The 12,603-nt window shown below is 41.7% G+C and overlaps 1 protein-coding gene across 1 annotated transcript in view; it reads left to right on the forward strand.

Moving 5' to 3' along the window:
- The first annotated feature begins 7,115 nt into the window (after window positions 1-7,115).
- Window positions 7,116-12,603, forward strand: part of LOC106586620 (anosmin-1) — a 77,970-nt gene continuing 72,482 nt past the window's right edge. Inside the window, exon 1 of the mRNA XM_014174105.3 lies at window positions 7,116-7,397. Within this exon, the coding sequence (XP_014029580.1) occupies window positions 7,203-7,397 (195 nt within the window). The 5' untranslated portion in view covers window positions 7,116-7,202. The remainder of the gene's footprint in view (window positions 7,398-12,603) is intronic.

Consider the following 12,603-nt stretch of genomic DNA (forward strand, 5'->3'; position numbering starts at 1 on the left):
AGTGATGCAATCAGTCAGGATGCTTTCGATGGTGCAGCTGTAGAAACTTTTGAAGATCTGAGGACCTATTCCAAGTCTTTTCAGTCTCCTCAGGGGGAATAGGTTTTGTCGTGCCCTCTTCACGAGTGTCTTGGTGTGCATGGACCATGTTAGTTTGTTGGTGATGTGGAGCTCTCAACCTGCTCTCAACCTAGTTTGTAGGTGACTGAAGCTCTCAACCTGCTCCACTGCAGTCCCGTTGATGAGAATGGGGGCGTGCTCGGTCCTCTTTTTCCTGTAGTCCAATATCATCTCCTTTGTCTTGATGACGTTGAGGGAGAGGTTGTTGCCCTTGCACCACACGGCCAGGTCTTTGACATCCTCCCTATAGGCTGTCTTGTCGTTTTTGGTGATCAGGCCTACCACTGTTGTGTCATCGGCAAACTTAATGATGGTGTTGGAGTCGTGCCTGTCCGTGCAGTCATGAGTGAACAGGAAGTACAGGAGGGTACTGAGCACGCACCCCTGAGGGGCCCCTGTGTTGAGGATCAGTGTGGAGGATGTGTTGTTACCTAACCTTACCCCCTGGGGGCGGACCGTCAGGAAGTCCAGGATCCAGTTGCAGAGGGAGGTGTTTAGTCCCAGGGTCCTTAGCTTATTCATGACCTTTGTGTGCACTATGGTGTTGAATGCTGAGCTGTAGTCAATGAATAGCATTCTCACTTAAGTGTTCCTTTTGTCCAGGTGGGAAAGAGCAGTGTAGAGTGCAATAGAGATTGCATCATCTGTGGATCCATTGGGGTGGTATGAAACATGGAGTGGGTGCAGTGTTTCTGGAATAATGGTGTTGATGTGAGCCATGACCAGCCTTTCGAAGCACTTCATGTCTACAGACGTGAGTGCTATGGGTTGGTAGTCATTTAGGCAGATTACCTTAGTGTTCTTGGGCACAGGCACTATGGTAGACTACTTAAAACATGTTGGTATTACAGACTCGGACGGGGAGGGAGCAGGGCCTTGCCAGTTGGTCAGTGCATGCTCGCAGTACACATCCTGGTAATCCGTCTGGCCCTGTGGCCTCGTGAATGTTGACCTGTTTAAAAGGCAAGGGGCAGTATTTTGACATCCGGATGAAAAGCGTGCCCAAAGTAAACTGCCTGGTACTCAGGCCCAGAAGCTGGGATATGCATATAATTGGTAGATTTGGATAGAAAACACTCTACAGTTTCTAAAACTGTTAAAATAATGTCTGTGAGTATAACAAAACTGATTTGGCAAGCGAAACCCCGAGGACAAACCATCCAGGGGAAAAAAATTGAGATCATAGGATTTTCCATTAGTTTTCTATGGGATACCTTTATTATTAGGAACCTGGTTGCAGTTCCTATGGCTTCCACTAGATGTCAACAGTCTTTAGAAATTGGTTGATGTTTTTCTTTTGAGAAATGAAGAATTAGTGCTATTCATTCCATGTGTCACTCTGAAGGTCCCTACTATTTTGGTGCGCGTGAACAGGAGCGCGCTACGTGTTATTTTTCTTCAGTATTGGAAACAGATTTTCCTGTCTTAAATTTGATTGATTATTTACATTTTAGGATACCTGAGGTTGGATTAGGAACATTGTTTGAAATGTTTGGACCAAGTTTACAGCTAACTTATTAAATACTTTGTAGTCATGTTGGGCAAGTTGGAACCGGTGTATACGCCAAATAAATGGACATTTTGGGGATATAAAGAAGGATTTTATCAAACAAAACGACCATTCATTGTGTCACTGAGAGATTTGGGATTGCAAAAAGAAGAAGATCTTCAAAGGTAAGGCATTTATTATATCGTTATTTCTGACTTTCGTGTCGCACCTGCCTGGTTGAAAAATGATTTTCATGTGTTTGTATGTGGGGCGCTGTCCTCAGATAATCGCATGGTCTGCTTTCACCGTAAAGCCTTTTTGAAATCTGACACAGCGGCTGGATTAACAAGAAGTTAAGCTTTATTTTGATGTATTACACTTATATTTTCGTGAATGTTGAATATTGATATTTCTGTAGTTTGAATTTGGCACTCTGCAATTCCACTGGATGTTGTCAAATCGATCCCGCTAAAGATCCCGCTAAAGGGATTGGCGCGTGAAGGGATCACTAAGAGGTTAAAGCTCTTACTCACATCGGCTGCGGAGAGCATGATCACACAGTCTTCCAGAACAGCTGGTGCTTTCATGCATGTTTCAGTGTTATTTGCCTTGAAGCGAGAAAATAAGTAGTTTAGCTCATCTTGTAGGCTCGCGTCACCAGACAGCTCTCGGCTGTGCTTCCCTTTGTAGTCTGTAATGGTTTGCAAGCCCTGCCACATGCGACGAGCGTCAGAGACAGTGTTGTACGATTCAATCTTAGTCCTGTATTGACGCTTGCCTGTTTGATGGTTTGTCGGAGGGCATAGCGGGATTTCTTATAAGCTTCCGGGTTAGAGTCCCGCTCCTTGAAAGCGGCAGCTCTAGCCTTTAGCTCAGTGTGGATGTTGCCTGTAATCCATGGCTTCTGGTTGGGGTATGTACAGTATGTAAGGTCACTGGGTACGACCTGATCAATGCACTTACTGATGAAGCCAATGACTGATGTGGTGTACTACTCAATGCCATCGGAGGAATCCCGGAACATCTTCCAGTCTGTGCTAGCAAAACAGTCCTGTAGCTTAGCATCTGCTTCCTCTGACTACTTTTTTATTGATCTAGTCACTGGTGCTCCCTGCTTTCATTTTTGCTTTTAAGCAGGAATCAGGAGGATAGAATTATGGTCAGATTTGCCAAATGGAGGGTGAGGGAGAGCTTTGTATGCATCTCTGTGTGTGGAGTAAAGGTGGTCCAGAGTTTTTTTCCCTCTGCTTGCACATTTAACATGCTGATAGAAATTTGGTAAAACGGATTTCAGTTTCCCTGCATTAAAGTCCCCGGCTACTAGGAGCGCCGCCTCTGGGTGAGCGTTTTCTTGTTTGCTTATGGTGGAATACAGCTCATTCAATGCTGTCCTAGTGCCAGCCTCTGACTGTGGTGGTATGTAAACAGCTACGAAAAATACAGATAAATACTCTAGGTAGGTAGTGTGGTCTACAGTTTATCATGAGATATTCTACCTCAGGCGAGCAATAGTTCGAAACTTCCTTAGATTTTGTGCACAAGCTGTTATTTACAAAAATACATAGTCCACCACCCTTTGTCTTACCAGACGCCACTGTTCTATCCTGCAGCATATAACCAGCCAGCTGTATGTTGAGTGTCGTCGTTCAGCCACGTCTCCATGAAGCATAAGCTATTACAGTTTTGAATGTCCCGTTGGTAGTTTGTTTTCTAGCAGAATGGAAGGAAGGGTTTATTCGATTGCCTACGAATTCTCAGAAGGCAGCCCGCTCTCCGGCCCCTTTTTCTATGCCTCCTCTTCACGCAAATCACGGGGATCTGGGCCTGTTCCCGAGAAAGCAGTATTTATATTATTAAATATATATTATTTGAGCTGTTCTTGCCATAATATGGACTTGGTCTTTCACCAAATAGGGCTATCTTCTGTATACCCCCCTAACTTGTCACAACACAACTGATTGGCTCAAACGCGTTAAGAAGGAAATAAATTCATAAAATTTACTTTTAACAAGGCACACCTGTTAATTTAAATACCTTCCAGGTGAGTACCTCATGAAGCAGGTTGGGAGAATGCCAAGAGTGTGCAAAGCTGTCATCAAGGCAAAGGGTGGCTACTTTGAAGAATCTCAAATATAAAATATATTCTGATTTGTTTAACACTTTTTTTGGTTATTACATGATTCCATATGTGTTATTTCATAGTTTTGATGTCTTCACTATTATTCTACAATGTAGAAAATAGTCAAAATAAAGAAAAACCCTGGAATGAGTAGGGGTGTCCAAACTTTTGACTGGTACTGTATATTGTGTCTTTGATGGTTGATGTTTCAGCAATACTCATCTATAATAATAACACTGACAATCTGTATGACCTGAACATTGGCTTCAAGGAAGAATATTTCCAGATGGGGAAGTGGGGAGGTCCTTAGGACTGTTAACAAATTGATGTCTTTCAAATCATCCTAATGTATTGATTCGAGGGTGGTAGACAGTGATAAAATAACAAAATCTGACCTTTAAAGGATATGGAACAAGAGGAACACTCATCATGATCACAATCACTATCAGAACCTATACAAACTAAATTACCTAATTTAATTTGGCAGATAATGTCATTGGTAAGCACAAAGAGGCATGCAACTTTGAATCTGTATATTTTCTTTCATGCATTGTATTCGCTATTATTTGAACAGTAGTCTTTTATAGCTAATGTACTTAGTCTGCCCATACCTCACTAAAATAACACAAGATATCCTGTACTTGATCATCAGTCAGGATCCTGTACATGCTTGTCCTTTCTGATCTGAGAGCCTTCATACCACTGCAGTCACAGGTGTGTGTAACAATGACTACACCTGCAGCCTTTGGGATCAAAGATGGGCACTGAGCACTTCTTCTTACAACAACATCAAAACTTGGTGAAAACGGATGCTGGTTTGTTACCAATTCAAAAACCTTTTTTTCCATATCATGTGTCAAAGCCCATATTTGTGTAACATGAGGACTGAAGCAGACCATGCAAGCAGTGGAATATATCAGACTACCGCAGCTTGGAGGTTGTGCTCAGTGAGATTGACAGCGTGTCAGAGGCTTTCCCATACACAAGCTCTCAATTGGATGAAACACTACTATTTTCACATACTGTGCAGGCAAGGAAGTGTAGCCATAACAACCTGCCATGTCACACTCAATCATCTCCAAGATACTAGAAAAATAGCACTTGTCTTCACATCAATTCTCAGTGTTTGGTTTACCATATATATTTTGTTTGTGTTAAGGCACTATTTTGAGTATAGGTGTACAACTTGAGGTCAGATGTTGAGGTTAGGGGGAGGTTGGGGTGGTGAGGTGGTTAGGTTCAGGCCATTCAGAGGTCATGCTGGGATTAGGGGATTTTAGAAAGGAAGTTTGAGTTAATGGGCTTCAGTTGGCATTGTCCTGGAAGATATCAACATACTCTAAATGTTGACCAATGATACACTACACTTTTTTTAGAAGAAGAATGCCATCAGGGCAAACCCACAAATCATCCTATATCCAACAATACAAACATGTCTTTATCTTTCTAGGTACCTATAGATTACTCAATCTAGAGGACTCAGACTTCGGAGCAAAGTACACACAGGTTTATTTACGCATGTAAACATCAGTTGTTAGTAGAGACCCCAACAGTAATTAATGGAGTGAATTAACACGGTGACGAGGGTAACTAAAAAAAATCAGTTGCCAGAGATGCATCTCTGCCCAGACAAACACCTCTGCTCCCGATCTGGCTTTACGGCCTGAGGTCACTATTGGCAGAGGTTTTCCCAGTCAATGAAACGGTGGAGTCAGTGTGAGGAGGGATGCATACGTGTCCGACAGGCTGTAGGAGACATTAGGACCACACACAGGCACTGTGTTTCCTTCACCACACACCATAAAACCTCTACCACACATGGCTGTAATAAGCCAACAAATTAAGCCATTTCACTGTTTTTAAGGTACACAGACATCCGCGTTTAAATATTTTAAGAGTGGCAAGGGTTCTCTCACCACAAGTTATCTCTCACCACATTATGCTCTGGGACCACCAGGGAAATGAACACCCATTCAGATAGTGTTTCTGCCGCCATGGGAATGTGTTTACACACCATGCAACAGCATCAGAAAAGTGGTAGCTGTTTCACTTCTCTAATCACAAATCATACTCTAGCAAACATGCCTAGTGGATACCCAACCTGCAGGAGGGATAACTATAGGATATGTAACTGATAAAAATGTGTTATTGGACACAGAAACTAGTATTTTGGGGGTGATCCCTGTCCTTGGCACCGGCAGCCTCATTAACAGACCCATTTCATGAGTGCGAGAGAGAGAGGTAAGGGCTGAAATATTTGGCACTGAGCATCGCTGGCCCAGGGCGAGTTGGCTACCTGACCCAAAGTCGAATGATTGTGTAAGTCTCCGTTTGGACCCCATTCTGCATACTGTTTAAAAGAAACACTAATAAAAGTTCATTACATTGTGGCTGTAATGGTATACAAGAAAGCACTCCTGTAAGCTGAGAACAGCAGAGCAACAGTGTCTAGTTCCCCCTAGGGAACTTTCTTATTAAATACGGATGTTTTTTTTTAATCAATAAATGGCAAGGATTTAAATATTTTCCTACATGTCATATTTGCTCCAATCCCTGGGCTATGAAACAATGCCAGATAATGGGAGACCATGTTGAGGAATTTGTTTTAAGATGGTTTTAATTGTTTTCCAGGTAGAATATTTTTCCGAGCTACTGTTAAACGGTGAGGCACAGGCTGGACGAAAGGGGTTTCCTGGGAAGCTTTCCAGGGGCCATATGTGGGGGGCTTGGACAACCTGTATACTATGCATTTCTGATGTATTGTGTCATCAGTAGGTGGCAGTAGGTCGAAGACATGAAATGTGGAGGTTCCTATTCAAGGTGTGGTTTATGTAGGATGAGCTATTTATGTTTTGGGGAGATTGTAATACTGCATGATAAACAGGGTAGCCTAGTGTATCGGGTCCACTGTGAAAACCTCTAGCCTAGTGTGTGCAACTAGAAGTTCTTCATATTTTAATTCAAATAAATAAAATGTTACTTGTCACATGCGCCAAATACAACAACCTTACTGTGAAATGCTTACTCACAAGCCCTTAACCAACAATGCAGTTTTAAGAAAAATAAGAGTTAAGATAATATTTATCAAAAAATAAATAACACAATAAAACAATAACGAAGCTATATACAGGGGGTAACGGTACCTAGTCAATGTTACATAAGTAGCCAATTCATGTCATGAGATGACATTGAATTAAAACGTTATTCATAGCAATAGCACAAAATCATTCAAACCATTAACTCAAATAGAGTTAATTTCAAAATCCTTCATAGTGAGTCCACAACCTCTACCTGCTACAAGGCACCCGCAGTATTTGACAATCACATCGGTATCCGCCAATCACAGAGCGCACGCGGTTCTGACTCCTCCCCAGTGTATAATTGAAGTTTCTTTAGTTTCTCCGCTGGAGTCAACACGCAGTGTAGCCCGATCAGTAGACGAATAAAAAGCAATAGGCTACCCGCAAACGAAAAATGTTGCCCAGGAGCGTAAATGTATGTGTTACCCTGTGTCTATGGATTACAGAGTTGTCGACCCATGGAACTTTCGCTTCGAGGACCAGGCAGGATGACTCTTTCTTCACTGCCAGCATTTACCGAGCTAGATGTGCCTCAAGGTGTCTCAGCCTGCACATCACTCGCATCTCCGCCTTTTTCAAGCACTCCCAGGTAAGAGTGTATTGCTCACAGTCTCTTCAACTTTTACGGAATTTACGCATTATGTGTCCTCCTCATAATAAAAATAAGACATTTTTCGAGAGACAAGAGTTGAGGTCAAGACACGTACTGCATCTGTTGAATAAGTTATTGGTACTGAAATGTCAATGTAAACGATTTGCCATCTTCTACGAAATAAAAGCTTATTGATAATCTTGTGGGACTTCACTTGTCTTGCCGAAAAGTGTCACAGTTGATTACCCTACAGGAGTCGATTTGGTTTTGCGCTCCGCTATGTGGATCAATTCTGCAGCAGAGCACATGACACTTACAAGTATAATGCAAGGACATTCTAGCATTGCCATTCTGTTTTTTTTAAATCAATTAACTGGTTAATTAATAACCCATACAAGTAAGTAATGAGTGCTGCTCTTGAGATTTGTTAACCAATTTGTGGTTTTCACATTATAGGCGTTTAGCATACACTCTTATCCAGAGCAATTTACAGGTACAATTAGAGTTAAGTACCTTACTCGAGGTCACATTAACATATACTTTTTTTCTTCTTCACCTAGTTGGCTCAGGATTCAAACCAGCGACCTTTCAGTTCCTGTCCCAATGCTCTTAACCTCTAGGCTACCTGTCACATCTTTGGATGTTTGCTCTACTTTGTGTATAGTCTATCAAAATGAGGCCGTTTTCTTCTCACCCCACATTCATTTCACTCACCTCACAATTATCCATAAATAACCTGGAAAATGGATCACAATGCTGATACACACCAATGGTGACCACCAAGCGTGTTTCGATGGCCTTCTATAATTTGTGTTGGAAGAAGTGATTTGCTGTACTTAGCCTTGTCCTCTGGGTGATTTGATAAGTGGTGTCAGAAGTTTTCACCCTTCACTGGACACACAGTTCTCTCTCAGGACCCAGTGAAAAGGACTCACCACTGATCCTTCCATTCTCCAGCTCTCTTTCACCTCCTCTTTCACCTCCTATCTGCCCTTGGTTTTTCACTAGTGAACATTTGCATTTTCAAGGATGAAGTCGGGCCTTTCACACTATTGTATTTTATTACTAATTGCTGTATGTGTTTTGGATTCAATGTCAGGAGAACTTGTCAACTTTGACTAACTATCAATTGAGTGCTTTGTCTCTCTTCTCTATATTAGTTGGGTTTATGTTGGGTCATATGTTTTGTTATTCTTTATTAGACCAGGTAGTGTAATAAAGCTCTCATAAATTAGTTTGAAGATAATTTCAACAACTTTTCAACACTGCCCAAGCATTTGATATTGAGGCATAAAATCAATCACCATTCAACTGAAAAGTCAGAGGTTGAGGTGAAACTAGTGAACTCCCCTGCGACTATAAAGGGTTAATTGTCTAGTAATTGACTGCAGAGCCTTAGTATTTGATCTCAGGTGTCGTCAGAGGGCAGGAAATTAGGAGGAAGAGGTGCATTTTTGCTCAGTGATAAGGTGCTGGGTGAGCAGGCTTGCAGCTCCAAGAATAGAAGCCAATTGTTGATACTCTGTGAGGACTGTCAAATGCACTGTGTTCTCTCTCAGCAGGCTCTTTCATGTGGAAATGGGATGTCTGGTCAGCTGAAAAAACACATACCTCCCTGTGCCCCAGCCCTAACCCCTGCCACCAAATTCCAGCGTCACACTTCGTAGAAGGGATACTAGCCCACTGATGCTATCCCCAGTGAGGTCACCTTCCTGCTAAACGCAGAGGCCCACTTTGGCTAAATGTGATAAGCTCTAATGTACTGTTGCCACAATACTAGTGCATGCCCAGTCAGCGCTCAACGTGCTGCGACCTACAGGTGGATCTGCTTCCTCTGCCAGATCTTATTACAGAGCAGGCCCGGCCGGGTGGCTGCTCGCCTCCCTCTAATATGATTGAGACTTTAGACCTCTTAATTCAACTCGGAAAGCATTCCTTCTTAGTAATAGGGGTAATTTAATACTGTTTAAGGAAACCAAGACACACAAAGTTTCCAGTTTCATGTAAATAGACCCTTTCAGCAATAGCTTTTATCTACAGGGGACATTTACTGTTATTTGATTTTTCACATTAGAACATATATAATGTAACCTCTTTGTGTGTATTGTACAACAGCCAATTTGTTTCATAACTTTTGTAGCAGCCAGAAACAATTTTCCTATGTTTTTTTAATATTGTCTTTTATAGAATTTATAGCCTAATAGAAACATTTGTTTGTATATTGAAATTAAAAACTGGAAATGATTTTCACACTTTCAGCTGTAAACTCCCAGACAAGTCCTCCCTTGAACTTGGCCGAATCAGGATCCAAGGAATACGGTTTTAATTGTCAGTGATGATGAGTTATTGAGCTTAGTAGAAACAGACTGAAGATGCAGTTGGAAAAAGGCATGGCCTTTTGGTTTTTGGATTTATGGCAATTTAAGATTTATGAATGTAGAATTACTTCCAAATACAGAGGTTTTTATTGACATTTTACTTCGCTTATAGGGGACTTGTCAACCTGGTACAATAGACAGAGAGGGGAACACCCAGTCATAAATATGGTCACTGGACACTTTAAAATATTAAGAGTGAACTTAGTTCTCTGTTCACTATTACATTCTGAAAGCACCAGGCTTGTCGTGGATTATTTATGTGAGGACCCATGAAGCCAAAAAACAAGGTGTGGACTTGTTATTACATTTGAAGTCATAAATGGAATTACATTTTTTTTTTTATATACCCAATTAGCGGAGGTACTGAAAGTTAGTATTGCACTTGAGAGACTTATGTTCATTGCTGAGGAAAGAAAGTCGTTTTTCCGTGTCCACTTATTTGATATTAAATAAGTTGGGGTGGAATCAGACGACAGCCACTGCTTGTCTCGTGTGGACTTTTTTATTAGTGAAGACGGGATGAATAGGGGTCTATGTAGCTTGGCCTCACCTCTCTGTAAAAGCATTTAATCCATGCCAGTCGTGTCTGTAAATGTCAGCGCTCAGTGAGTGCTACTGCCTGGTACACCCTCTAGTGTCTCCTCAGACAAACGATACACATTCCTGACAGGATACAGCCTCAACACCTTCAACATTTCAATGTGATACAACATTCACTTATAGCTCCTATTATATTACTACTCGTGTATGTTATCCTGAAGAACAGGACTCTGTCACTATCCCTGCCTTTCCATTCACATTTTATTTACCCAGAGCCCACAGCTATGGACTTAGATCTGAAGGGCTTTTATTTGAGCCAGTCAATAGATGACATGACCTAGGGGGTTGCTTAGTTATTTTGGTCCAGAGAGGCTCCTGGGTTGTTGATTGACATATAGGCAGGTTGCTTGCTCTTTGAGCTGTCTCTGCCTAGGGTTTGAATTGCCTATGAAATCATAGGGGTGCTGAATGGGGTGCTGGGCCAGACTAATCCATAAAATAATAAAGTCTAGTCTGCACACCAAGATGTGCTACACATATATTTATTGGTTGACAATGTTTCGATCCAAATAGATGTTTGTCCGGTATTTTACCGATGTCAGTGATGTACAATTTCTGTGCAGAATTGCTGAAAACATAAATATATTCATCAGCACTAATTTTAATATAATGTAGTACTGCAGCTACACAATATTAGTTTCTGAAAAATGGTATGTAGAAAGTGAACACTGAACAGAGATGTCACAAAAAAATCTTAAAGATGAACAGGAAACAAAAGAGAACGTTTTTCAAATGAAGGAATGCAGAGCAGGCTTTTTGCCTATGTTCCTCAAATGTCTAGACAATACAACATGCCCCCGGCCACCTGCTCTACCTTCTCAACTGACACAAGTCATAATACATCTCTGGGGTGAATCTGTGTTTACAAGACTTCACCAGTGACACAGAGAAAGCTGTGAGTTCACCTCCAGCATTCAGACACACAGTGCAATTATTTGGCTTATTTTTTCTGTAGTGAATGTCTTGATCTGGAAGGTATTAATCGATCAGTGTCTTTGACAGTCCCTCAGCAGCACTGCATAATGTTGAAACTGCTGAGGAATGCCACTGTGTCGTTGGGATGAAGTCCTGACCTATAATTATTCCCCATTGCTCCATGACATGCTGGGGTCAGGCCTGGACAGCTGGGGTAACGTCACACTGTGCCCCTCCAGTGCTGCAGATATGCTGTCACTGAGCAAAATTAGCCCCTTTGCAGATCCCTATCTGTCGCCACTGACAAATGGGCTGAGAAAGGCGTTAAGAACTAGGCCTGTTATTTAGGAGCGGGTCAGGACTCGTGACAATTTGTATAAATGATCTAGAGTGTTCTCCCGCAGTGTAAATGCCAGGGGTTTATTTACTGTCACTTGAGATATTATTTAGATTTGTTTGATCATAAATAAATAAAAAATATATTTAATACCATTTAGATTTGTATGAGCCTACACATAAAAAAATATCCATAATGTTATATAGCACAACATTTCAATCAAAATACAGTGCATTTGGAAAGTATTCAGACCCCTTGACTTTTTACACATTTTGTTACAGCCTTATTCTAAAATGGATTAAATAGTTTTTTTCCCCCCTCATCAATCTACACACAATACCCCATAATGACAAAGTAAAAACAGGTTTTTAGAAATGTTTGCAAATGTATTAAATATGAAAAACAGATATTTCATTTGCATATGTATTCACACCCTTTACTCAACACCTTTGGCAGCAATTACAGCCTCGAGTATTCTTGGGTATGTCGCTACAAGCTTGGCACACCTGTATTTAGGGAGTTTCTCCAATTCTTCTCTGCAGATCCTCTCAAGCTCTGTCAGGTTGGATGGGGAGCGTCGCTGCACAGCTATTTTCAGTTCTCTCCAGAGATGTTCGATCGGGTTCAAGTCCGGGGCTCTGGCAGGGCCACTTAAGGACATTCAGAGACTTTTTCCAAAGCCACTCCTGTGTTGTGTTGGCTGTGTGCTTAGGGTCGTTGTACTGCTAGAAGGTGAACCTTTGCCCCAGTCTGAGGTCTGGAGTGCTCTGGAGCAGGTTTTCATCAAGGATCTCTCTGTACTTTTCTCCGTTCATCTTTCCCTTGATCCTGACTAGTCTCCCAGTCCATGCCGCTGAAAAACATCCCCACAGCATGATGCTTTACCGTAGGGATGGTGCCAGGTTTCCTCCAGACATTGAGCTTGGCATTCAGGCCAAAGAGTTCAATCTTGGTTTCATCAGTATAGAGTCTA

The sequence above is a fragment of the Salmo salar genome, chromosome 25, assembly GCF_965601325.2.
Source record: "Salmo salar chromosome 25, fSalSal1, whole genome shotgun sequence".
NCBI lineage: Eukaryota > Metazoa > Chordata > Actinopteri > Salmoniformes > Salmonidae > Salmo > Salmo salar.